The sequence below is a fragment of the Ambystoma mexicanum genome, chromosome 1q (assembly GCF_040938575.1).
Source record: "Ambystoma mexicanum isolate Mex_15411 chromosome 1q, UKY_AmexF1_1, whole genome shotgun sequence".
NCBI lineage: Eukaryota > Metazoa > Chordata > Amphibia > Caudata > Ambystomatidae > Ambystoma > Ambystoma mexicanum.
Window position 1 is genome coordinate 1,032,501,101 of NC_090922.1, and position 24,613 is coordinate 1,032,525,713.

General features: G+C 47.2%; 1 protein-coding gene across 3 annotated transcripts in view; it reads left to right on the forward strand.

Annotated features, from left to right (window-relative positions):
- The window catches only part of SSX2IP (SSX family member 2 interacting protein), a 706,324-nt gene that overhangs the window by 332,160 nt on the left and 349,551 nt on the right, over positions 1 to 24,613 (forward strand). For all 3 annotated transcript variants that reach the window (XM_069641705.1, XM_069641707.1, XM_069641706.1), the window contains exons 8-9: positions 5,305 to 5,482; positions 22,385 to 22,535. In XM_069641705.1, the coding sequence (XP_069497806.1) occupies positions 5,305 to 5,482; positions 22,385 to 22,535 (329 nt within the window). The remainder of the gene's footprint in view (positions 1 to 5,304; positions 5,483 to 22,384; positions 22,536 to 24,613) is intronic.

A 24,613-nucleotide genomic window follows, 5' to 3' on the forward strand; every position in this document is an offset into this window, starting at 1 on the left:
GACTGCCCTCTCAAAGGCGAAAGGGGCTGACCCACTCCAGGCAACTGCACCCAGAGTGGTCCCCCCTTCCCTGAGGCCTCGGCCAAGCCGGTGGAGGAAACGCTGGAGAAGAGGATGCCGTCCCTAAGCCCGAGACCGAACCCTCAGGATGCAAGAAAGGGGTGGTGTGGGGGAGTGGAGGCCTCAACCGTGCTCCAGGGCACGGATATTTCTTCCTCAGAAGATGAGAACCTGGTGTCCGTTCACACGGTCCTGGAGGATGTGGGGAACGACTATGATGGCGGAAACGCTGAGGACAACTTTGTGGGCGCTGGGCCCAGCAAGCCTACTGTAACGCTCACCTGACTCCCACGGAGGCGCTGGTCTAGTCTGGGTTGCTGTGGCCTCTTCGAGCGTGATGCGCAGAACTCTGAACACCGACTGGACAGGACCCTCAAATCTTGCTTGTCTGGCCCGTATGAATATCCTTCTGCAGATGAGAAAGGGGATTAACAGTCTGCAGAATAGTGTGCTTGCTCCCCCCTTCGTTCTTCTCTAACTTCCTCCGAAATACCCGGTTGAAGCTCACCTTATGGTTTGAAAGGATGAACTCTCCATCCTGCTTCTGGTGTGGGGGCGCGTGTTTGTCCAGTTACTTCACTGGTTTTCAGAATGGCGCTGGCAAAATCCACTTGACTTTTCCGAGCGGAACGCCGTAAGTATGAAGATTACAAAAGTTCAAGTGTTGAGCCTCCTTTTCTGTTGCCTTCCTAACCTGTGATCTGTCCTTTATTTCAGGTGCAGAATGAAGGCGATGCGTTGAGGGATTGAATTGCCGATGGTAAACTCAGGTGAGTTAGCGATGGGGGCGATCCCTCTTAATGTCTTTATATTCCTCCAGTAATGTCTTTTTGTCCTTTCCCCATAGGCCAACGAAGCGGCGCCGACCCGAAATGAGGAATGGCCCACCAACAGAAGACCGGTAAGTGTTATGGCGGAAAATTAGGCTTTCCTCATATGTTACTTCTGCTCACCTTTTGTCTCTTCTTCTCTCCCCTAGGCGCAGAGATGTGGCGACCGGTGCAGACAGTCGCGGTGGAGCCAGAAGAACTCCCGAGGACAGGTGAGTGAAGCGCGGCGCTGCAGCGAGCAACGCGGTGCTTTTAAATGAAAGTCTTTTCTCAGGAACGCTGGCGTGAAGGTTCAGGATGCAGGTAAGAAGTTTGATAAAATACTTGGTTTTCACCTTTCTCTTCTCTTCTTTCCTTAGAGGTGTTCCAGGATCGAGGCGGGCGTGGCTGGAGACCAGATGCAGGAGCAGACACGGTGAGGCTTCAGCTGCTTGGATGCAGAACAACGCGAAGCGTGAGCTACTGTCTGGGCGTGGCTTAAATAGCCCCCAAAGTAGTTCCAAGTAAGTATCCTTCCCTGGCCACGCCCGAGTGGCAAAATAGTCCCAATGAAAAAATAGTCCCTTTCAGGTCTCAGGGAGGACTGAATCTTGCAGCATGGTCTGCATCAGGTAAGTGCACAAAACACCTTCCTTTATGAGCCTGGCGCCTATGGCGCCAGGACTGATGTCCAACATGAGCCTGGCGCCAGGACAGAGTCCAAAGAGCCCCTATAAGGGGCCGCTGGGCTTTTACCCGGGGGCATGATGCCTGCTCCCGGGGGTGCTGGGCCTGGCCTGGCGCTCCGGGGGTAGGCATCATGACACCTACCCTCCCACCCCCGTCACCTCCCAGGGACGTATCGCTGGACATCCTTTCAACTCTCGACACACTGATGTCGGAGATCCAGAAGAGGATGCCAACGGGCCTGCCGGTGGCGAAGAAGAGAAAACTGCACCCTATGCTGCCTCACCCACTGCACATGCCCCCCCCCCCCCAAACATAGGGATACAGGGATGGACACGGACGACAATGCTTCCTCGCCGCTGAGGGCTTATCCCCCGGCTATGGTCGCCCGTGTGTCTGAATTATTACAACTCAGCTGAAGTCAGGCCAGAAGAGACCAAGAAGGAAGGTTTCCTTTACCAACTATGTGAGGCCAAGAGGGAGACCATCCCAGCAGTGCCTCTGCTGGACGACGTTTGGAATGAGGACCTGGTGCTGATGACACCCAGCCTCACCCACAGCGAAGATGGACAGGCTGGAAAAGAAGTACCGGGTGCCCGAGTCTGTACCCAAGTGCCTATGGTCGCAGCCCTGCCTGGACTGTCGTCACAGCGGCTGTGAGGAAGAAGTCTTCTAATCCCTCATCTTCACCCTCCGTTCCCCTGGACAGCGAAGGGAAGAAGTTGGACACCGTGGGAAGGAAAGTGATTTACTCAGCGGCAACAACAATCAAGGCAGCGACCGCGCTTGTGATCCTGGCCAGATGCAACAGGGAGCTCTGGTATAAGATCGCCCTGCTGCTGGAATTTCTCCCTGACGACAAACTGGTCGAGGTGCTTGAGATCCTCCAGGTGGGCAGGGTGGCATCGGACCATGCCATCACCGTGGCCCTGGACATTGTGGACACGGTGTTCCGACAGATGGGGAATGGTGTCCGCCTCGGTCATTGTAGCTGGCTGAAAGCCACCAACTTTTGGCACGAAGTCCAGAGAAGGGTTCTGGACAAGCCCTTCGACAGGGACAACCTCTTTGGGAAGGCCGTCGACTAATCGTTGCAAGCCATTAAGACCGACATGGAGACGGCCCGTGCCCTTGGCACGCTTCCGCAACATTGTCCTTTTTGTGCTTGAGGTGGGAAATCTGGCAGGTTGTAGGGTTTTGGCGGGGAAATCATCTTCGTACTGCCAGCCCTCCCGTTCCATGACCCAGGAGGCCTACAGGGGCCTTTCCAAGGCTTTCGGAAGTGGCCGTCGCTCCCAAGGCGGCATGCAGGTCCTGAAGCAAGATTGAACCGGCCCGGATGTCGTGCCCCCACCCTTGCACCCCAGTTGGAGGCCGGCTGGTCTGCTTCGTCAGCAAGTGGGAAAAGATCTCCACCGACGGGGGCTGGACACTCTTACCCATGGACACACTGTAGAGTTCCAGCAGGAGTGTCCGCGGATACCACCAGTGGCCCAGCAGGACATCCCTCAGCTCCTGCAGAAATTACAGGCCAGGCTAAAAAAGGGGTGATGGTGCCGGTTCCAAAGCGACTCCGGGGCTCTGGAGTTGGCTCCATGCTGCTTGGTAAAGAAGACTGGGAGCTGGAGGCCCATTCTAGACCTGCAGCTCAACAAATGCCTCTAGCCCCAAAAATTCAGGATGGTCACGTTGCAGCACATGCTCTGCCAAGGAAGAAGACTGCTTGTCGTTGCTGGACGCATACTTCCACGTCCCAATTTGAGAAGCATCTGAAGTTCCTGCTCTTCATGGTGAAGGGAAGGCACTACCAGTTCAAGGCCCCTCCCTTTGGACTGAAGTCAGTGCCCAGGGTGTTCACTGAGAGCCTGGCGCCAGGGGCCGCCCGTACCTCGATGACAGGCTCATTCGCACCAAGTCCTCAAACACACAGAGAGGACCTTCTGCTGCTGACAGATCTGCGTTTCTCTCAACTATCCAAAATCCTGCTTGATACCATCGCAGAACGCGCTATTCCAGGGGCCAGGCTCAACACGATCTCCTGCTTGGTGGCCCCCCCCCCCTCGGATGAGAGGATATCTGCCATGCTGGGCAAGGTGCAACGGCTGTTTGCAATGAAGATCGCCAAGGTTCGGACCATCAAGTCGCTGCTCAGCATGTCGTGCATTTACCTGATCCTACTCTGCAGGTTGCGGATGTGACCGGTTCAGGAATTCCTGGACGCTTTATGGAACCAGGTTTCTGAAAGGTTTGCAGACAAGATTGTTCTCGACAAGGAGTTCCGTCAAGGGATAAGGTGGAGAGCGTGCGCTCCAACATTGCTGGGGGCAAGGATTTCTAGAGCCCCATAATGGGAGACGGTCACTACGGACGCTTCCCTGCAGGGCAGGGATCTCCATGCACATCCATGTCCTGGAGCTGCGTGCAGTGTTCTGGGCCCTCAAGTCGTTCCTTCCGTTCCTCAAGGGCAAGGTGGTGAGGGCCTTCATGGAGAATACCACCACAATGTTTGTGTGTGAAGGTGTGTGTAGACCTACACGTAGCAGCCCTGCACATGTCCAGCAGGGGCACACCAGACAGGAGTACCGTCGTCTCACCGATCAAACTGGTGGAATGGGCTCTCGGGCAGCCAGGCAGCGGTCGGTTTGCCAACAGGGGACAGTGTGTTATACAGCCGAGAGCCACCTGGAGATGGAAGCCTTTGAGAAGGCCTTCACATGGTTCACAGGACCAAAGTTCACGAATAGTTGAGATTTCTTCCGGAAACACTTCTGCAGAGGAGCCAGTCCATCACATGGGATTATGGGAAGGGGAGAAGGGCCAGGTGACGACTAGCCGTGAGGACTGACTAAGTCTTCCTTGCACCACTTCCATCCATCCTTTCCCATCGCCTTTAGAGGATCGGCTGAGAGACTCTGAAGTCCATCCTAGCGCTGTTTTGAAAGTTCACTTTGAGATGCAGCTGTATCCAGTTAAATAATTCACATGTGCTATTGTTGGAAATTCAGGCCTTAAAGGTTTTGGGGGGGATTCGTCTGACAAGACCATAAGTACAGAATTGAGAGTTGTACCTTGCATTTGAAGCCATCTATTCTACAGTAAACCCCAAAACAATTAGTCTGCATTCTTTTCCAGTCTTTGATGTCTATGTTCATTTTTCCAACTGGTTCCATCAACAGCTAATCGTATATCGTCCTAGCGTATTTCAAGTTTGCTTGCACACAAATTTACTATAAAAAGCTGAGGAAAAATGTTCATTTGCAGTAAAATTGAACAATTTAAATGCATGTTTGTATAAAGTGTGATTTTCGTTTTTACATTAAACATTCATAGTTCTAACTGGCACAGAGGAATTGCCCTAAGTTAAGCGTTCTATTTTAGTTTTTTCACTCTTGATAGAACCCTAGAATGCATTTTAAATGATTTTGTTGTCAAATGTATTGTGATGCATTTCCTGATGACTTGACATGGACCATGTAGTGCACACATTTCTTGTCTAAATCATTAGACGGTTGTGATTTTATTAAAATGTCCTTTTAAAATACATGGTGCATGCATAACCAAAATATAAATCTATGCAATTGTTTGCCACCATAATCTGCATTGCTCATTTGAATATCCTACATACCGTGGCTGGGGTGGGGGTGGGAGGGGTGAATCGCTGTGAATTTGTACTTGTTTTTTTAGGAATCTCGTTTGGGGGAGTCTGCAACACAGGCTGCTTGCTTATGCTGTCTATGTGAATGTTTAGGAACGAAGAGGAAATGTACAAAGTTCTGCTCAGTGACTATGAGCTGCGCCAGAAACAGTTTATGGTTGAGAATGCGGAGCTTAAGAAGGTACTTAAACAAATGAAGAAAGAAATGATCACTATACTGACACCACAAAAACAGAAGCATAAAGAAAAAACTGAAGATAGCTTTACCACAGTAAGTCTTTTCACTAATCCACACTGCCTCATGGTACACAATTTATTTGAATGCATCGTTCCTACCGCTTTACAGATGGATTGGCAAACTCCTTCTCTCCCACCTGCTTACATCCACTGCCACCCTAATTTAACCCATGTCCTCTTCAAATTGTCTACTTTTCTGGATCACTCGAGCAGGGTGAGTGGATTTTATGAATAGTTCCTTTTTTATTTTAATATGTAACCCAGAGGTATGTGCATTTGCAATCCTTTTTATCTTTAGCCTAGGTGGTGGTCGACAAATCAAATGTCCATCCATGTTCAAGCAATGCAGTGTGAGAGTGACTTCATATAACAACTCAGCAAGGATGTGTTGTGTGGGAGAGGCAACAGTGTGTTTGCAGCAGTGTAAAATGTCCACCTCACCTGGTCCTGATGCAACCACCTCACTAATCTGTTGCCTTAAGTGAAAGGATACATGAAACCCGAAGCTAATGCATTAAGTTTGCAAAACAGATTGACATTAACCTTAGAGCTTTCAAAGTCTATAGGCAGTGATATGGCGTAATGTAAGCTACTGAGATTCAATGTTTTTGTTTTGTAATGTGCCATTTTGCAACAAAGTTGCTTTAAAGAGCTAAAGATTGGGGCGAGAGGGAAGGTGTATAGAGGGGTGAGTACAGCACACCATCTGTTTTAATACATTCCTGAGTGACTAGAATATCAAAGGAACCTAATGGTGCTAACAATGGAGATGTAAAACTGGACAATTGCGTTCTTTCATGCTTTGGTGATTACTGGGATGCTGGTCATTAAGGGTTAGGTTCAAATAATGTGTGGACAATAAAACTGCACACCCTAAAAAGGAAGGTGTTTTGTGCACTTACCTGATGCAGACCATGCTGCAAGATTCAGTCCTCCCTGAGACCTGAAAGGGACTATTTTTTCATTGGGACTATTTTGCCACTCGGGCGTGGCCAGGGAAGGATACTTACTTGGAACTACTTTGGGGGCTATTTAAGCCACGCCCAGACAGTAGCTCACGCTTCGCGTTGTTCTGCATCCAAGCAGCTGAAGCCTCACCGTGTCTGCTCCTGCATCTGGTCTCCAGCCACGCCCGCCTCGATCCTGGAACACCTCTAAGGAAAGAAGAGAAGAGAAAGGTGAAAACCAAGTATTTTAATTTTAATCAGTGATTTGTTTAGATCTCTATATAAGCTGATACAATAAAGATCTGATAAAGCAGTGGGGGATATTTGGCACGCGCACCGGCAGGAGAACACCAGCGGTAGTGAGATTCCTCAAGAGAGCATGATTTTGCACGCCTCCGGCACCAAAGTACACATGCCTTTGGGATGTGTCCATTGTGCCGAGGTTTCTGGGAGAGTGGCAGACTAACGGGTACCTCTCGATAGCACAACTGTCGGGGAATCGGCGATGCTCCTTTATCTAGTTTCGTATAGAAGAGTCTCTGATGTCAGATTGCTGGAAATAGATAGGAAAGTGTTTGGTCCAGAGGGCGTGATATTCACCTTAGCTAAAAGGTCCAAGACGAATTCTATCTCTCTCATACCTGTATATGCCTGGGCACCAGAAGTTGTCACCCTCGTACATCGGAGAATGAGACCAGGACGGCAGAGCAGCGTTTGGTGGCGACTTTGCAGTTGCTTATAGCGTGCAGATGACAGTTCAAAGTGGTAGCCACTGCCACCCGAGCTAGGTGAGAGATGATGCAGCAGGCAGGCATCAGTTTGGACCAGTTCGGAGCTCAGTTTGTTAGGGGAGCCATGGCTTCCAGAGCATTCGCCGCTATCGTGGCACTGGCTGGGATTCTGCGTGCAGCGGCCTGGTCCAGCGTCTTTCTATTTCAAACAAATACCATCACTGACGGAAGCAGTAGTACAGAGCTTTGAACAGGCATAATGCTCACGTGTCTTGACAAACCATGAAGATTACCACTGCTAGTAGCGCAGGGACTCTTGATTCTATTAAAGACAAGGAGGTGAGCATTACTCTCCCACCCAGTGCATTCACTGCACATTGGCGTTTGTTTAACCCACATTTTCCCTGCTGGTGTGGAATAGGGCAGTGCATTCTCCCTACCTAATGGTGTCTTTGTCTGAAATGCAGGAGACGACCAGAAGAGCAGTTGAGCGGCTCTCCTGGCAGGAGAGGCTCCCGAGGTTTGTGTCATGGATGTAGACAGACACGTGGAAAAGACGGAGTTTATCCTTGTGACAGATGACCAGGACATTGTTGATTGAGTGTCCTGTTTTCTTGGACAGTTATGAAGTTGTAGTTCAGAGCACCCAAAGAAGAGGTGGAGCCTCAGAAAGATGTAGTTAAGAGGCTTCAGGCAGGAAGTGATATGGATTACAAAAATGGACTAAGGTAAAAGGATATGTAGTTTTCAACAACAAAAAATGGAAAGTTTTTCTATTTGTAGTGTTGAAACTGCTGAAGAGTAGATTAAAGAAGATGAAGCAGAAGGCCTGCCTCTGTGTCTTTAATAGAGTCAAGATTGCCAGCGCTACTCGCAGCAGTAATCTTCATTCAACATGTGTGCTTTGAAAGTTGGGGCCAAGTGTTGTGCTGCTTTATTCTATGGGGAGTTCAGCCATAAGTTGATATCTCCTAGTATGAAGATTTCGTTTGACATTGCAAAGATGTTTAACGGGCCAGGCCACTCTTGCTGAAAGTTAGGATTCTAGCCAAATGGGTGGCATACCACTAGGCAAGTTATAACCATGTTCTGCTTCCTAATGCGTTTGCAGATAATTTTGAATTATTTATATTTGGTTGGCATTTGATGGCCAATTGGAATTTGAGGGTAGGTGAGGACAACTCATTTTACCTGTGGTGTGGCTAGCTAAACTTGTGGTGGGTATACACTGTGGTAGTAAATTGTCAGAGAAATCTGTCTCTTTGGGCAGTAGATGGATGTGCAATTCCTAAATGACATTGGGATATTCACTACCTGTTTTTGTTGTAGCATTTTTAAAGTGCCTGTTAGGCAGAAACCTGTGCAGTTCCCTTAGGGACCACTGCAAAAGATTTAAGACTACAGGTGTTTGGCAGTAAACCCACTTGGTAGCAGTCTGTACCACACAGATTCACTTGGTAGCTGTGGCTGAGCAGTCAGACTTCCCTCAAGAAGAGTTAGGCAGCATGCAGAGTATACACAATAGGTACAGAGACACAGTAGCACAAACAAACACTGACCAGAGCTTTGGTGTAAAAGTATATAATTATTTATTTAAAGACACACTTGGGATTTACACTAGCAAAAACGAGGTAAGTAAATTCAGCACACAGTCACTATCATTATACAACCCTAACTGAAACCAATGGCTTTGATATATGTTGCTCTCGGGGGCGATGCCTTACAATCCCAGGAGTAAAAAATCGATAATCTATTTCAAAGAGAATGCCATCAACATAGGATCATGTAGAGAAAACACGGATGTCGCAGGTCACTGTATCCAGACGGTAGTAAAGCCTAACCGTCACCGCAAACCGTGTAAAGCAAAAGTGATTCCAGGACTCGGCGCCATCAAATATGTGCTTGTTTAATTGTGCTGCATTGTCACACATTCAAAAACGAAAAGAGCCCATAAACGATAACATGTTTCGGCTATGCCAAGCCTTTTTCAAATCTGGGCTACATAATATTACACAACCAATCATCATATGCATGTGATAATGTTTGCCATAATTACATCAAGTAAAGTTTGTAGAAAGGCATGATATCAGCATAAATGCAATGATGAAGTTACAAGAATTGTGACAGACAGTATCGCGTCATTCCACAGTACAGATTATCACATCAAAGTATTAATGAAAAGACAGAAAAACAGGAGTTGGTTAAAGGGGAGGATACAAGGGTATAGAAAGACATATCAAAAAATGAACAATGTTGCAAAAATCAACCAACCAAATAAACCAATGGGGAGACAACACAAAGGAGAGAAAACCAGAAAAGTATAGTGATTAGTGAACTCAATAATAATTGAGCCAATATAGGCACAAAGTCAGCGTATTAACTAGTTATGTACGTGGTGTTAATGCTTACCCATAGTAGTATGAGACAAATCCACAAGACTATTGTCACTGTAGTAGTAACGGGGTAAGATCCCCAGAACAGAATCTGTAAACAAGTAAGTGTAATTTCAAGTATTGGTATAGCAAACATTTTGATAATATTCATGCCAAAAATCCCCTACGTTTAGTGCAAGTAACGTGTTGTGATGTCCCTACTTAATATGAATCACAATGTGTCCGAAAGTATCCGTGGGCTAGGGTGTATTACGAATTCGAGAAAGTACAGGAATCCCGGATGCTAAGGGATACTTCCCTCACGCCGCACCGTATTGTTAGAAGTTTACATGCAAACTCATCCCAAAATGTCTTATTACAAAACAGAAACACTATGGTTTATAGCTATCTGGCTACGTATCTGAATTCACGAGTCTACATCTAACAAGACCCATTGAAAAACAGAGCATTCAAAGACCAGAACTCACTCTGGCTTACCTTCACTCTCCGAACAGGCAGTCACACGCGTCGGCGAAATCAGAGTGCCGACCGGGGGCGCCATCTTGTTATCTCTACCATGTACGCTGTCCATGGCAACGCGTGGAACGTTGCCACGGAGATCTGCGTCTGACGGAACGCTTGGAAAACGTCCGCCGTGACCTCAAGTGTCATTAACTTCCCACCATCTTGGAGGTGGCAGACGCCATTACCAAGGTAGTCCCTAAACCCACAACTAACTGTTGTCACCAGTTAACATTATGAAACTTTATCTACCTCATGCTGACTCAATCAAACGTGATCATTTGGAAGAGTACTATATGTAATGCAAGAAAAAGAATTAATTGCGCGACATAGAAAAAACATATCACAGTAGGGGTACCAGCTTTGCACCTGCAATGTAAAACTCCAGGAAAATAAACACATTTCACATTCATTGAGGTGTACAATACTGCAAGTCTAAATGTACTAAAGAGCTATGTTGCAATTAGCCAACACTACAGAAAGGAAACCATTTTGTTATCACTGTTAAGACCTGTGACAGTGGAATTGAAATAACCTATTGTTCGCGCTTCAGCTTTCCTCAGTGCTTTCAGTCTGTCACCACCCCTTTTATTCAAAGTCACTTGCTGTAGACCAATAAATTTGATCTCAGATTTATTGTGCAGTTGATGTACCTTCACGTTTGAGTCCGCATGAGGTAGATAAAGTTTCATAATGTTAACTGGTGACAACAGTTAGTTGTGGGCTTAGGGACCGCCTTGGTAATGGCGGCTGCCACCTCCAAGATGGTGGGAAGTTAATGACACTTGAGGTCACGGCGGACGTTTTCCAAGCGTTCCGTCAGACGCAGATCTCCGTGGCAACGTTACACGCGTTGCCATGGACACCGTATATGGTAGAGATAACAAGATGGGGACCCCGGTCGGCACTCTGATTTCGCTGACGCGATGTGATAATCTGTACTGTGGAATGACGCGATACTGTCTGTGTCACAATTCTTGTAACTTCATCATTGCATTTATGCTGATATCATGCCTTTCTACAAACTTTACTTGATGTAATTATGGCAAACATTATCACATGTATATGATGATTGGTTGTGTAATATTATGTAGCCCAGATTTGAAAAAGGCTTAGCATAGCCGAAACATGTTATCGTTTATGGGCTCTTTTCGTTTTTGTATGTGTGACATTGCAATAAAATTAAACAAGCACATATTTGATGGCCTGGAATCACTTTTGCTATATATACAACCCTATTCACTTATTAGACAAGTCTTAGTGAGAAACACCACTTATTTTCAGACAGAGGTGAGTGCTTAACATAAGATGACACTCTAATAAGTTATAAAGAAAGGGAGGGAAAAAGGCAGAGTTAAGGAAGCACACAAGTTTCAATACTTTTAAAAGAACCACAGTAAGGCAGGATAGGCAGAGTTCTACTGGAGAGCCAGGAAGTCAATTGCAAGGCCCACTCTTGGAGAGAGCGAGCAGAAGGGATCCAGCTTCACACAGTGGGGTTATACCCAAAGAGTCTTGTAGATAGTTCGCACAAAAAAGGATGAAATTAAGGTCAGGAAAAGTTAGCTAGGTTGTCCCAGGTTAGAAAGTCGAGGCTTTACTGTCACCCCGAACGATCTGTCGCAAGGGAAGCCAGGCGGGACATGGTACCTTAAGTGTGAAGGGAGCTCCAGCGGGGGCAGTTATTCCTGGAAGCAGGTGCAAGTTGGCGTTTCGTCGAGAGGAAGAAGAGGTCTCGCCGTGGAGAAAAGATGAAGGTCGTTGCACTGCCAGGGAAGAAACCAGCCGCGGAGTTCTTCGGTTAAAAGGTACTACCCTACTCTTCGCGGTAGTGGTAAACCGTGGTATTCCGGTTGCCGGGGTGCTTGGCACGGGCAAGGTGGCCACGAGATGCTCCAGGAAGGTGAAAAGAAGGCAAAACTGGTTTTCCCCACCAGTCAAAGGAAGAAGACTCTCCGGACTGGAGATCTCCTCTGTCGTCGGGGAAAAGTGGTGAGACGGTTCAGCAGGGCTCCACCGGTGGTGTCGTCGTTGCAGGTCGGCTCAGCTTCTCCCTCCTCGGATTCTTAGGTCCTGTGGCGACTTCTGAAGTTCCAGTCCCCAAAGCCCTGCTTTTATGCAGCACACCCCCATTCACTCAGCCTAGCTGTCAATCAAACATGCTAAGTGGTGAGCCGGCTGGCTCACCACTTGGGCCAATCACACAAGAGTGCGACTTGAGTTACCAAGGTAACTCAGTCCAGGGTGCCTAAACCCCCTCCCACACCCCCTGTGGTACCCAGAGTGGCACCACTTTTGGAGGCTTCTGTGGAGAAGCCCGCAAAAAAGTGGAACAAAGGGCTAGACTTGGGTTGGAGTCACAGAAGAGAACACAAATGCCATTTTAGAATCGAGTTCTGGCAAAAAATACCAACCGGTGAATTAATATTAATTAAATAAACCGTCGGTATGTTCGAGGCTATAATAATTAGATAAAGTTGGTAGCCTCGAACAATGGGAAAATCCCATAGAGATATATTTGCGTCGAATATAAAAAGTAGTATCCACTGCCACCAGCCAAAACTCGATCGGAGGGGACAGAGACGTGCCCCCTCAAACAGACCCTGGGGCAATCGAATTTCCCCGACCAGTACGTCCACAATATGATGGTTTGTACTGGTTTCTGTTCATAATTTGGGACTAGTAAAGCCAATGGTGACTTTACATGCCCTGGGAGACAGTCAGTCCCAGGGAATGGAGTCTATGTTGGGGGGTCGCTACGACACCTCTGGGTTATGGCACGGAGGGTGCTGTGTAACCCACATCAAAAACACATGAGACCCTATGGAGTAAAAAACCCCATAGCCCATAAAACACATTGAAAGATAAAGGAACACCTCAAATCATGTCTAATAGTGGGAGTAAAAGAGTCTCACTCTTAGCAGGAGAGAAAAAATAAACCCCAAAAATCCAGCAAAGCTGCTGGGGGACTCACTAGGTTTGGGAAATTAGCCTTAGAGAATTCTCCCTAACAGTGCCTGCAAATAAGTGTTGCAGAGTTCTGTTTACAAGTGGTGGGCTTTCCTGTAGGAAAATTGATTTTGGAAGGTGCTCTGGCGTTTACTGGGGAAATTTGCCTTTCTTCTCATGTTTGCTTCTTTGTGGTTGCTGTCACGCCTTTAAGTGTATAGGTGCGTTATAAATGCCATATCCTATCAAACCTGAGCAGGATTCTTGGTTTTATTGTCAAGAGTGCAGAACATGTATCTGATCAGGGCTTCTACAGTTTACTTGTTCTTGACAGCTTGTTGTGTAAGTGCCACTTCGAATGGATTGCGTCCTCCAACGTATTCCACATCTTTGACCTGTAATGTCCACAGCTGTGCACTTCGGACACTTTTTCGGCAGAGGGCGTCCTGCGTTGATGACGTTGGGTCGATGACATCGGGTTGATGTCCCTCGAAGACGATGTCATTAGATGTTCTAAATAGGACGCACGGTGCTCGTAGCTTCAGTTGTGAACGTGTTACTTCGTAGAACTCGGCACACCTCATGTGTTCATCGTTACGATGTCTCTTCGACCCCTCTGACTCCGCTGTCTGGCTTCAAGACCTGCCGGGACTGCAAGTCGAAAATGTCGCTCATCGACCCCCATCCCGTTTGTGGTGCCTGGCCGAGTCACACGACACAGACGACTGCTCGAAATGCCAGTCACTGACTGCCAAGGCCTTGCGGAAGGGGAAGCTCCAGGTAGGTAGGGGCTCTAAGCATGTTATTTCCCGAAAATCTAAGTCAAGGGGGTCTCCACTGACGCGAGAGTCGCCCCTCGAGTCGTCAGGAGTCCCGGGGATCTCGGACCCGGAGTGGTTCCCATCATTCTTCTTCCTCGTCCCGGCACTCTAGGAAGCGCCATCAACGGTCGCCTTCCCCGTCCTCCTCCTCGGATGGTGCCTCGATGAAGGTCGCATGCCCGACTAAGTCCTCGACTCCGGAGGAATGGGCAACGTTTAAAGAAAAAATGATAGATATTTTTCAATTGCAGGGCGCAGGTCCGGTCGCGCCTTCTCACAAAGCCATACAGGATCCGTCTCGTACCGTGGCTCGCTCGGGTCCACGACACGACTCGCATCGGGAACCTTAGAGGTCCTGTATGGACAATGATTCGAAAAGTCGCAAGAGATGTGTTTCTATGTCTTGGTCTTCGTCCCCAGCGAGACCGCAGCTACCTACTGAGGGCTCTATGCCGGCGCCATATCCGTCTGACTCAGACATCAACACTTTACCATCGTACCAGCCCACGGCGCCGTCGGCACCTGTGTCGACACCGAAACCTTCGGTGCTCACGACGTCGAGGTTGTCGACGCTCTCGGCGTTGAAGCCTTCAGCACTGTTGGCGCCTTCGGGAATTTTTTCTCAATGTGCCTTTGGAGTACCCGGATATCGTGGATCCTCCAAGGAAAGCTACTGCGAAGTCTGTGAGGCCAGTTTTGGACTTCAAGTCCTCTTCTGTCATCAGACCTGGGTTTCAACTCCCTCTGGCTGAAATTTATGAAGAGGAAAGGTCCGAGTTTGAGGACCCTGGTGAAATTGATGAAGCTCCCCATTTTTTTGGAGACAGTCAGTTGGAGGAGTTGAGGCAGACCCTCCATAATGCCAGTGGGTTGGACACTTCCCCGGAAGTGGAATTTGGTAGACCTGAGTCTGAGGCTCATGCAGAGTCTTCATACAGGAGGCTCATGGCGCGGGTCTCGGACTATCTGGGCTGGTCCAGTCCACCTGAAGACTTTATGCAGGATGATCTAACGGACATCTCAGATCAAGGTCCGTCCTCTGACCTGCTTTTGCCATTGCATCTTACCTTACAGAAAATGGTGGCAGCTGCTTGGCAGTCCCCGGAATCTCTTCCGGCTGTTAATAAGTCTTTGACCAAGAAATACCGCCCTTGTGTTAGCGACCCCAGCTATTTTTCTACTCACCCTACTCCCGAGAGTTTGGTGGTTCAGACGGCTACGGCCACCTCGAGGCAGGCAGCGTACCCTACCATCTCTCCGTATAGGGACAAGCGCTTCCATGGTTGGGCCCGTAAGGTATTTTCTGCTGGGAGCATGGCCTTGAAATCAGCCAACTCCACATGTGCCTTGGCAAGGTTTTTACACATTCTGTTGAATTGTTTCTTTAGCGGCTGAGCATATTCCCGGGGGGGTGAAGAAAGGGATGGGTTCCTTGCTCTCATGCAGGATGTCAAGGATGCTATGTGTGAATCCCTTCAGTCGGGTTTGGATACGGCCAACAGTGTTAGCCGGACCATGGCTGCGAGCACTGTTAGACATGTATTTGCGTGGTTGCGGAATTCGGGATTTGCTCCGGATGTGCAGGCCCGTATTCTGAACATGCCCTTTGATGGCGTTCATTTGTTTGGCAGCAAGGCTGACTAGAGCCTTGAGAGTTTGCAGACCTCAAGCTGCGGCAAAATCTTTGTGCCGCAGTGCGTCAACCTCCGCCTTTTCGTCCTAGGGAACAGCAGTGGAGGGGAGGTTCTTTTCGTTACTACTCCTCCTTTGGTAGAACGAGAGGGGCCGCCAGTCGAAGGAGCCAGTGAAAAAGTACCTATGGTGGTCTGGGAAATTGAGGTGCCAAAGCCGCTCATGCAGCTGCGTCTTTGCCTTCAGGCACTGCTGCAGCCGGTTCCAGTCATGAAGACATGTGCCATGGTTCTCCAGTTGGGGCAGACTGTCTCAGCATTTCGAAGAATGGTGTGCCATTACTTCAGATGCGTGGGTTCTGGATACGTGGGCTACTACCTTCCTTTCCTTCAGCGTCCTCACGACAGTCCACCAGGGAAACTCTTTGAAGCTTCCGGATCCGCTCCTTGTGCAGGAAATCTTGTGCCTGCTGGAGAAAGGTGCTATAGAACTGGTGCCTGTAGCGGAGAGGAACAAGGGATGGTATTCCCCTTATTTTTTTATCCCAAAGAAAGACTGGGGATTGAGACCCATCATGGACTTGCGTTGGTTGAACAAACTTCTCAGGAAGGACAAGTTCAAGATGATCACTTTCTCAAGTCCTCCAGGCCCTTAAACTTCAGTATTGGTTGGTGTTCTGGACCTCAAAGATGCTTACTTTCACGTGCCAATTCATCCCGCGCACAGAGTACCTGAAGTTTGCGTCTGGCGACTCGCACTTTCAGTTTCGGGTCCCGACGTTCGGATTGACCTCTGCCCCGAGGGTCTTCACCAAGCTAGTGGTGGTGGTGGCAGCGTACCTCAGGCAAGGGGGGGGATTCAAGTCTACCCATACCTGGACGATCGGTTGATCCGGGCACGCTCTCCCGAGCAAGCGCTGGATCATCTCGGTCTCACCTGCCGTACCCTTCACAGGCTGTGCTTCTCCCTGAATTTCAAGAAGTTGCATCTAACACCTTCCCAACAGCTCCAGTAAATCGGGGCTTTGTTAGACACTTCTTGGAAGTGTTCGCCTCCAAGGTAAGGGCTCATCACGTTGTGCAGATGGTGGACAAGTTTCAACATACCCAGAGTCTCCCGGCTTTCGAATTCTTAAGGTTGCTCGGCCTCATGGCATCCTGCATTTTTCTGGTGCCAGAGGCCAGGTTGCGCATGAGATCCCTGCAATGGGTCCTCAAGATGCAGTGGTTGCAGTTCTCTGGCAAGATGACTGATCCCATTGAGATTCCACTCGTGGTGGGCCAACAAAGGGAACCTGATGAGGGGGGGAACCTTGTTGGCAACCATGGCCTGAGGCGATGGTAGTGACGGACACTTCCCTCACAGGATGGGGCGCTCATGCCAACGACTTGACCACCAGCGGTCGTTGGTCTCCGTCTGAGTCCAGACTCCACATCAATCTGTTAGAGCTGAGGGCCATCGGGCTAGTCCTGAAGACCTTTCTGCCCTCTGTACGGGGGAAGTTTGTCCTGATCATGACGGACAACACAGTGGCCATGCATTACCTCAACAAAAAGGGCTTTAGGGTCACTTCCGTTGTGCAGCGAGGCAATGCAGCGCTGGTTCTGGGCCATCCAGCAGGAAATTTCGATCTCAGCAGTTCATCTGGCCGGAGACGAAAATGTGGCGGCGGATGCTCTGAGTAGGCAGAGCTCGATCTCTCACGAGTGGGAGTTGGCTCGGGAAGTCCTTCAGGAGATCTTCATCCTTTGGGGAACCCCGCAAATGGATCTCTTCGCCACCAGTGTCAACCAGAAGGGCGAGAGATTCTGCTCAAGGGAATTTCCTCCAATAGCGGCCTTAGGAGGCGCGTTTGTGGTGGATTGGTCATTCCCACTGCTGTATGCGTTTCCTCCAGTCCCTGTCATTCATCAAGTGTTGCGGAGGTTACAGAGCTTCGCTTGCCACTTGATCCTCCTTGCTCTGGATTGGGCCAGGAGAGTGTGGTACCCGGACCTTCTCGAAATGTCCATCTGCCCTCCATGCCGTCCTCCCTACCGAGAGGATCTGCTCTTGCATGGGCAGGGGGGGGGGGGTCAGGCTCCCCATCCAGAGGCCCAGCATCTCAACCTTCACGCTTGCTATCTGAAAGGTTGAGGTATAAGGAGTGGGACCTCCCGGATGACGTGATGGAGGTGTTGCTTTCGGCCAGGCGGCCTGCAACAAAATCCCTGTACTGTTGGCGTAAGTTCTGTGACTGGTGCAGAGATCACAATGTGGAACCTATTCAGTGCTCCATTCCTATGGTTTTGTCTTTCTTTCTTTGGCCCACAGGTGCCTTCAAGTGGGTACAATTAAGGGTTACCTGGCGGCGCTGTCTATCTTCATGCGCTCGTCTGAATGAAGAATGTTCTTTAAGATTCCTTTGATTGCCCAGTTTCTTAAAGGACTGACTAATGTATTCCCGCCGTCTCCTTTCCAGGTGCCAGTTTGGGAATTGAATTTGGTTTTGAAATTTCTCATGGGTGCTCCGTTTGAACCTTTGCACACTTGCCCTTTGAGATTACTGGCCTTCAAGCCTGTGTTCTTGGTTGCGGTTACTTCCGCTCGTAGAGTGAAATGCAGGCACTTTCATCTAAGCCACCCTTTACTCTGTTTCACAAGGACAGGGTTGTACTGCGAGTACGTCCTTCGTTTCTACTTAAGGTAGTCTCTGAATATCATTTGAGTCGAAAGTCTGTTCTTCCATCTTTCTACCCTGCTCCTCATCTTGGTAAGGAAGAGGAGAAACTCCATCGGTTGGATCCTAGGAGAACTCTGAACATTTACATTTCTAGGATGTCCAGGGTCAACTCTTTGTAGGATATGCTGGACGGTGTCCAGTCATAATATCGAATAAAAAATGTAGAATGTCAAAGTCGAATCAAAAATGTCAAATAAAAATGTTGATTTTTTTTTTTTTTTTTTCGATATTCTTTTTTGGCTCTAGTTTATATTAAAAAAACTAGGTAAAAACAAAAAAAGGGGGGGTGGGTTGGGGGGGGGAACCCCCATTTTGAAAAGTCATAAAAAATAAATTCATTATTTTTTTCAACATTTTTTTTTTTTTTGACTTTCGAAATTTTTGATTTCGAAATTATGTCTATAAACCATGCTGGACACCTATTGGGCCAGGCTGTTACCAAACAGATCTTGTCCAGGTGGATTATCCTTACCATTACGGAGTGTTACCGATTGGCTGGTAGGGACCCTCCTGAAGGGTTTTGGGCTCATTCATCTAGGGGCATAGCTACTTCCACCGCCCGCCAGCGCGGTGTTCCTATTAGGAATATTTGTGATGCCGCTACATGGGCTTCAATCCACACATTTGTTAAACATTATTCCCTGGATACAATCCATGGTCCGAATATGGCCTTTGGGAAGGCGGTGCTTTATTCCGCAATCTAATTTGGTACTCTAAATTCTTTTCCCTCCATTTACTGGTATGCTCTTGTAAAATCAAGCAAATATCGAGGCTTGGTACCACCAAAAATTAGGTCCGCCAGTCATGAAGTCAAAGATTTATCCTGTACAGATTCAGATATCAAAGCAGATGGTTATCTGGTTCTCAGCACCTCACAACTCACAATGCGTACCAGAAACACTGAGGGGAGTGAGTGCTGGTCATCACAATACATGCAGTATTTATACACAGTCCTGGTCATAGCTCAGACCATCTCCAAACTAATAGGTTACACATTTGGGTTTGTGCCTAGTTCACGTGGTAAATAGAACAATATTGTCTTTACATACTTCAAGTGTTTTCCAGTCTTCAAAATAAAATGGTTACAACTTTGTTCTGTCTGGTCATGTTGGTTATCTAGCTTAGGCTGATCCTAGTTTCAAGAAACAAATTCAATAGCTTATTGTTAAGGTACACAGTTCTAGTTTTGTCTAACATTCAGTTCTTATGTTTGAATATGGCTGAGGCTATTGATAAAGAAAACACTTACATTGGAGTTCACTTAAGCTCCAAGATTCCTTCCTTAAACATACTGACAAACTTTGTTGCCATCATCCGTGTGGATCTTTAGCTTTCTAAAGTAATTCTATTTCCAGAAATGTACACAGGATTCCTTCAAAAACACGCAGCATTAGTTTACATTCATGGTATAACACTGTTTGTGGGAGGATGAGTTTTGTAGACATAGATAACACTTTGAATGAGAGTTTGTTCTGACTACAAGGTCTTGTTTGCACAGGACAATGGTCTGCTCTGCCAGGCCTAGTGTGGACATAGGCTCAAAGGTTGATTCTGCTCTAGCAGCTGAAAACATAGCTAATCGTTACTGAAGAGTGAGCAGAAGTTAAAACCAAGATGGAGGACTTTTTCCAAGATAGCGCTTGAAGTCAATTCTAATTCACAACTTTGCAACGCGGTTTTCCCCATGGAGCAACTAGGCTTAGGCCAATATAAATCAAAAGGAGGCATAATGATTTACGTTTAAAACTTTGGGAGTCTGTCAAAGATGTGGAATATGTTGGAGGTCGCAATCCATTTGAAGAACAAGTTACTTACCAACTGGTAACATTCTTTCGACTGGATGTTCCTCCAAAGTATTCCACATCGCTCTCCCAGCCTGCCCCTCTGAATTTCCTATGCGATTGCAGCTTCCGTTTCCGCAAGGCTAGGTGCAGTCAAGCAGGCATGAGACTGGTGCCACACGTTCTGGGGGAAAAAACTTAAACTGAGGCTACGGGCGCCATGTGTCCTATTTATAACCTCTGGTGACGTTGCCCTAGACGGAGGACTTCGAGGGACATCGACCTGACGTCATCCACGAAGGACGCCCTCTACCGAAAAAGTTTCTGAAGTGCACAGCTGTTGACATTACATGTCAAAGATGTGGAATAGGTCGGAGGAACATCCAGTTGAAAGGACGTTACCAGTTGGTAAGTAACCTTGTTCTTCTGTGGAAAAGGTTGGGTGTAGGGGGTTAATTGTTTGCTGCAATGATTTTACATTCTATGGAGGTGTTCCTGACGTATGGTGTAGGTGGTTTAGGAGGATTGATGTGCATAACTGCCGACCTGCATTTCTGAATTGGAACATAATGGTTCCCTTTTCATAAGCACTGATCATTCCTTTGTTTTTTGGCTTTAGATATAGGTATTTTAATCTTGTTTTAGGGGATTGCCTGCTTGGAAAGTAAGTACATTTTGAGGATGAATATCCACTCATCAGGTCAGTAGTGTGGATGAGGATCTCTCAGCCTTTCTCTGGCATTGGAAGACCAGTAGCACTTTGTAAAGTCTGTATTGGGCTTCTTTTGTAACGCACACATTATTTTTTGTTTGCTTTTGATCTCTATTGTTTGAAGATGGTGGTTTTAAGAATGATTGACAGGGCAGTTAAGGGGAAGGTGAAGGGGACATTATGAAAGGTGCGTGGGCACTGAGGTATGTACAGTGAGAGTGCAATCTCAGACCTATTAGGTGAACCATAAGAACGGACATCTGATTTTCTCAATGAAGGCAAGGCTGTCATGAACTGCTGCATTGGGATGGTCGGGGAGGATTCAGAAGAGTGGTGTGACAGGGAGTAGACTGGATGCAGTGAAGAAAAGATGAACTAAATAAACAGTAATAAAGAAATGATTAACTTTGTGGTTATGGTGTAACTTCTGGTATTTGAGTTAATAGAGGTGAGGTGAGAGAATTTCTCTTACATGGGTGGGGAAACCCCCCCAATGTTCATGATAAACTGAGATACTGAGCATTTCTCGGAAGAGGTCCGGGCGATGTTTAGGCAGAGATTTGGGGAGGTGTGGGGGCAGCAGTATGTACTAAATTGGGAGCTGCAAGGATTTCTCATCTCATTGGTGACCTTCAAAATGTAGGGAATGTTGCCCATTGTTTAGACTGCCGTAAGGTCAGGAGTGTAGGTAAAACCTAGGCTCCTATCGGTGGGCAGCAACCAAATGTCCTGAACCTGGCTAAATCACCAGCCAACACAGCTGACTTGGCACCTTACATGCGTAGATCAGGGCCTGTTAGTGTGAAGGGGCAGTTAATACTTGCTCGGTGTGGGGGACGGTGCTTGATCAAAGGTACTTGCATGCCTTCAGGAAAGAAGTGCTTTCGGTGGCCTTCTTGGATGGGAGCTGCAAGATGCCAGGCAAAGTGGACTGTAGGGTGAACCAGTACAGATGCATTGCCCTTTGCTGGCTTGATGCCCTTACCGCCAGACAGTAGATCACATGATGCAGGTCTCCACCAATTCCCAGAGTCCTGCAGTGGCTATATTGTGAAGGGATTAGCAGTGTACTTCGCTATCAGGTCACCGGGGCCAGGCAGACAGCAGCGCCTGGACTTTTTCTCTTAATGGAGAGCATACATATATTTACTAACGGACGGATTCCCAGAATCTTAGAAGGTAATTTTCCCGTATGGAAAAAGGTAAGTCTTGCCTTCCCTTTCTGATTTAATCTGCATTTAAACATGACCTTTCTATGACCAGCTGGAAAAAAATTATTTGAACAATACATTTTTTTGGTCCAGGATGTAGGGGGGCATATGAGGTTGGTGGAATCTATTTTTTAGCTTGGTGGTGAAATATTCTGAATCCATGCCCTGGTTTACTAAAATGGTACAGTAAATCAACATTAATCATGTCACAGACAATAGCATAAGTATTTTTCGTATGCCACAGATGTAGGGTACAGTTGCATATACTGTAAAGTGTTTCATTTGTTCTACACTCTGTAGATTTTTAGGCCAACAATACCTTTTCAAGTTTGATTGTAATGTTTCATTTGATTTAGAAGTTCTGACAATATCATCACCTTTCACTTAAAAATATTTTTCCATTCATTATGTTTACCAGCATTATATTCAATAATATGTGTAGAAACCTGGTTTAGATGTTGGTTATATTTGAAAATGTAAGCTCTTACGATGAAAAGTCACTATATCATTTTAGGTCTACATATTTCCTTGTACAGGTCCTTTCAGACGTTGAAGATGATGCTGGTGATTCTAGTAAGGAGAACCTATCGGAATTGTCTTGCGAGGCTGTCCGAGAACAACTTACTAACAGCATTAGGCAACAGTGGAGGATATTGAAAAGCCATGTGGAAAAACTTGATAATCAAGGTATTTCATTTTCTTGCATGTAAAATATTCATTGTATTTAGATGAACTGGATAGAGGCATTAGTTACGCAGTCCAATATCTGCACTTGTGTATATACACAATTAAAGGATGGTTAAAGTGTGCAATTTGTCATTTGAAGGCACACATAAGAGTTAACCTAGGTAAAGTGAGAAGATAAGGGAAAATGGACCTGAAAAGAAATGTATGCTAAATTGGAATATTTGGTATAGCAATACTATGAATGAAGTGCCCTTCATGTTTTTGAATTCTTACGGTGGATGTTCTGTATAAACAAACCTTAAATTACACAGGCACTAGGTCTGGCTTTAACAATGGAAGCAATGTTTTTTGGTAAGCCCCTGCAGGACGAAAAAAAAAACCTTAACTGCCAGTGTGCTCTGAATTTGCAACATCCCGTCATACCTATTGGCTTTGTTAATGCTTTTTGTAGATGTACCCTTATAGGGAATTACCAATGATTCCACTTCAGAATGTCTGCCCTTTTTGCTATGTATTGGTAATTTATCTGACCATCATCTCTTCATGTATGCTCAAGAAATCGTCCAGCAAATTTGCATTTTATATTTTTAGCTGTTTTTGTAGCAAGCCTTCACAATTGTGCCGGGCAATGCACCAAACCTTTTGTTTCGGAGACCTTTTTTAGATTTTAAGTAATTTTTACATGTACTTGGTGTAAACCCGTCTTTAATTTGGGGTTTTATTTTAGACCCATCACAATGAATGGAAAGGGTATTTATGTGATGTTGGGCAATAAGCCTTTAAAAAAGTACATTGAAACAAATACATGGGATTACATAACCTGTGAGGTGTTGTGTTGCGTGGGGGAGTGTTGTGTTCACATGCCTGGAAGGTATTCCTTTCGTATGTTTGGTGTTGTGCGCACTCAATAGGTGTTTGTTTTTCCACCTGTTTATTGTCATTTCTGTCACAGGCAGGCATCCGTAGTTTTCGGTACGGAGGGCAAGTACAACATTAGGCTATGGGTTTCTCCCGACCTGTAGGGGGTGCCGGAACGTCTGAGATTTGGTAAATGTTTTTGTCAGTGTGCCCCCCGTGGAGTCCGACGTGGGAACATCTGGGGATTCTGATAAAAAGAAACTTGGTGAGCAGAGGAGGGGAGAAGCGTGAGGGACAGGGATCAGGGAGGCTCTTTTGCCTGTCGTTAGGCCCATGGTACCTCATATCAGTGTGCGGTCTTGTAGCCTGAGGTGGAAGGTGTGAGGCGATGTGGGGCAAGCCGTGTTTGGGACCAGACCGGCTCCTGTAACACCCGTTCAGACGAGCGTAGCCTTGTCCATCACCCGCGTTCAGTTGGTGTTTATACATCGTGGTCGACGGGAAGGAAGGTAGGAGGGGCGACGCTCCCTTTTTCTTAAAAGGAGTGTTGGCCATACTCTTTACAGAGGTATTACCCTCTTCCACGCGCTCTCTGGGCGGTACCGCTGGCGAGTTTGGCATCTGGGGTTTGGTTTGTGTGACAAGCGTGGACATAGTATCTGCGGGGCTGCATTTAGAACTCTTTCGCACGCTGGTGCTTCATGGGGAAGAGGGGACAACCAAGAGAAAAGGAAAAAAATCTGGCCGCCACGCAGGCGTGCACTGCATGTGTTTAGCCCCATTGGGCATCCGCTGCCCTGAGGGCTTAATGTTTTGGAAGTTGGTACATCCGTACCTTGCTCGACTGGAGCAGAGACGTCCGGAGAGTTTGATGGATAGTGAGAATTTCGGATTGCAGGTTCCATTTAGGTGGCTGTTCCCTTGTCCCAACGTGCTTAATTGAGTAAGGAGGCTGGAGTTTATGCCTTGCTCTAAGTGTAGCTATATTTCCTCCTTTTCCTGACAGTTTAAGGCCTTTGTGGGCCTATGGGGTTGCGTGTGTGTGTGTAATATTTGTCCTGTTCAGTGAGTGGTGTCAGTGGTAGACTGCAGCTACCGTTGGAGTAGGGTTGTGCTAGAGGGAATCAAATCCTCCTCCAGCTAAAGCGACCTAAGTGGAGATATTTTAAGCATGCAGCTGTGCGAATTCTGAAATCCCCGAGCTGTGACCTCCATCCATC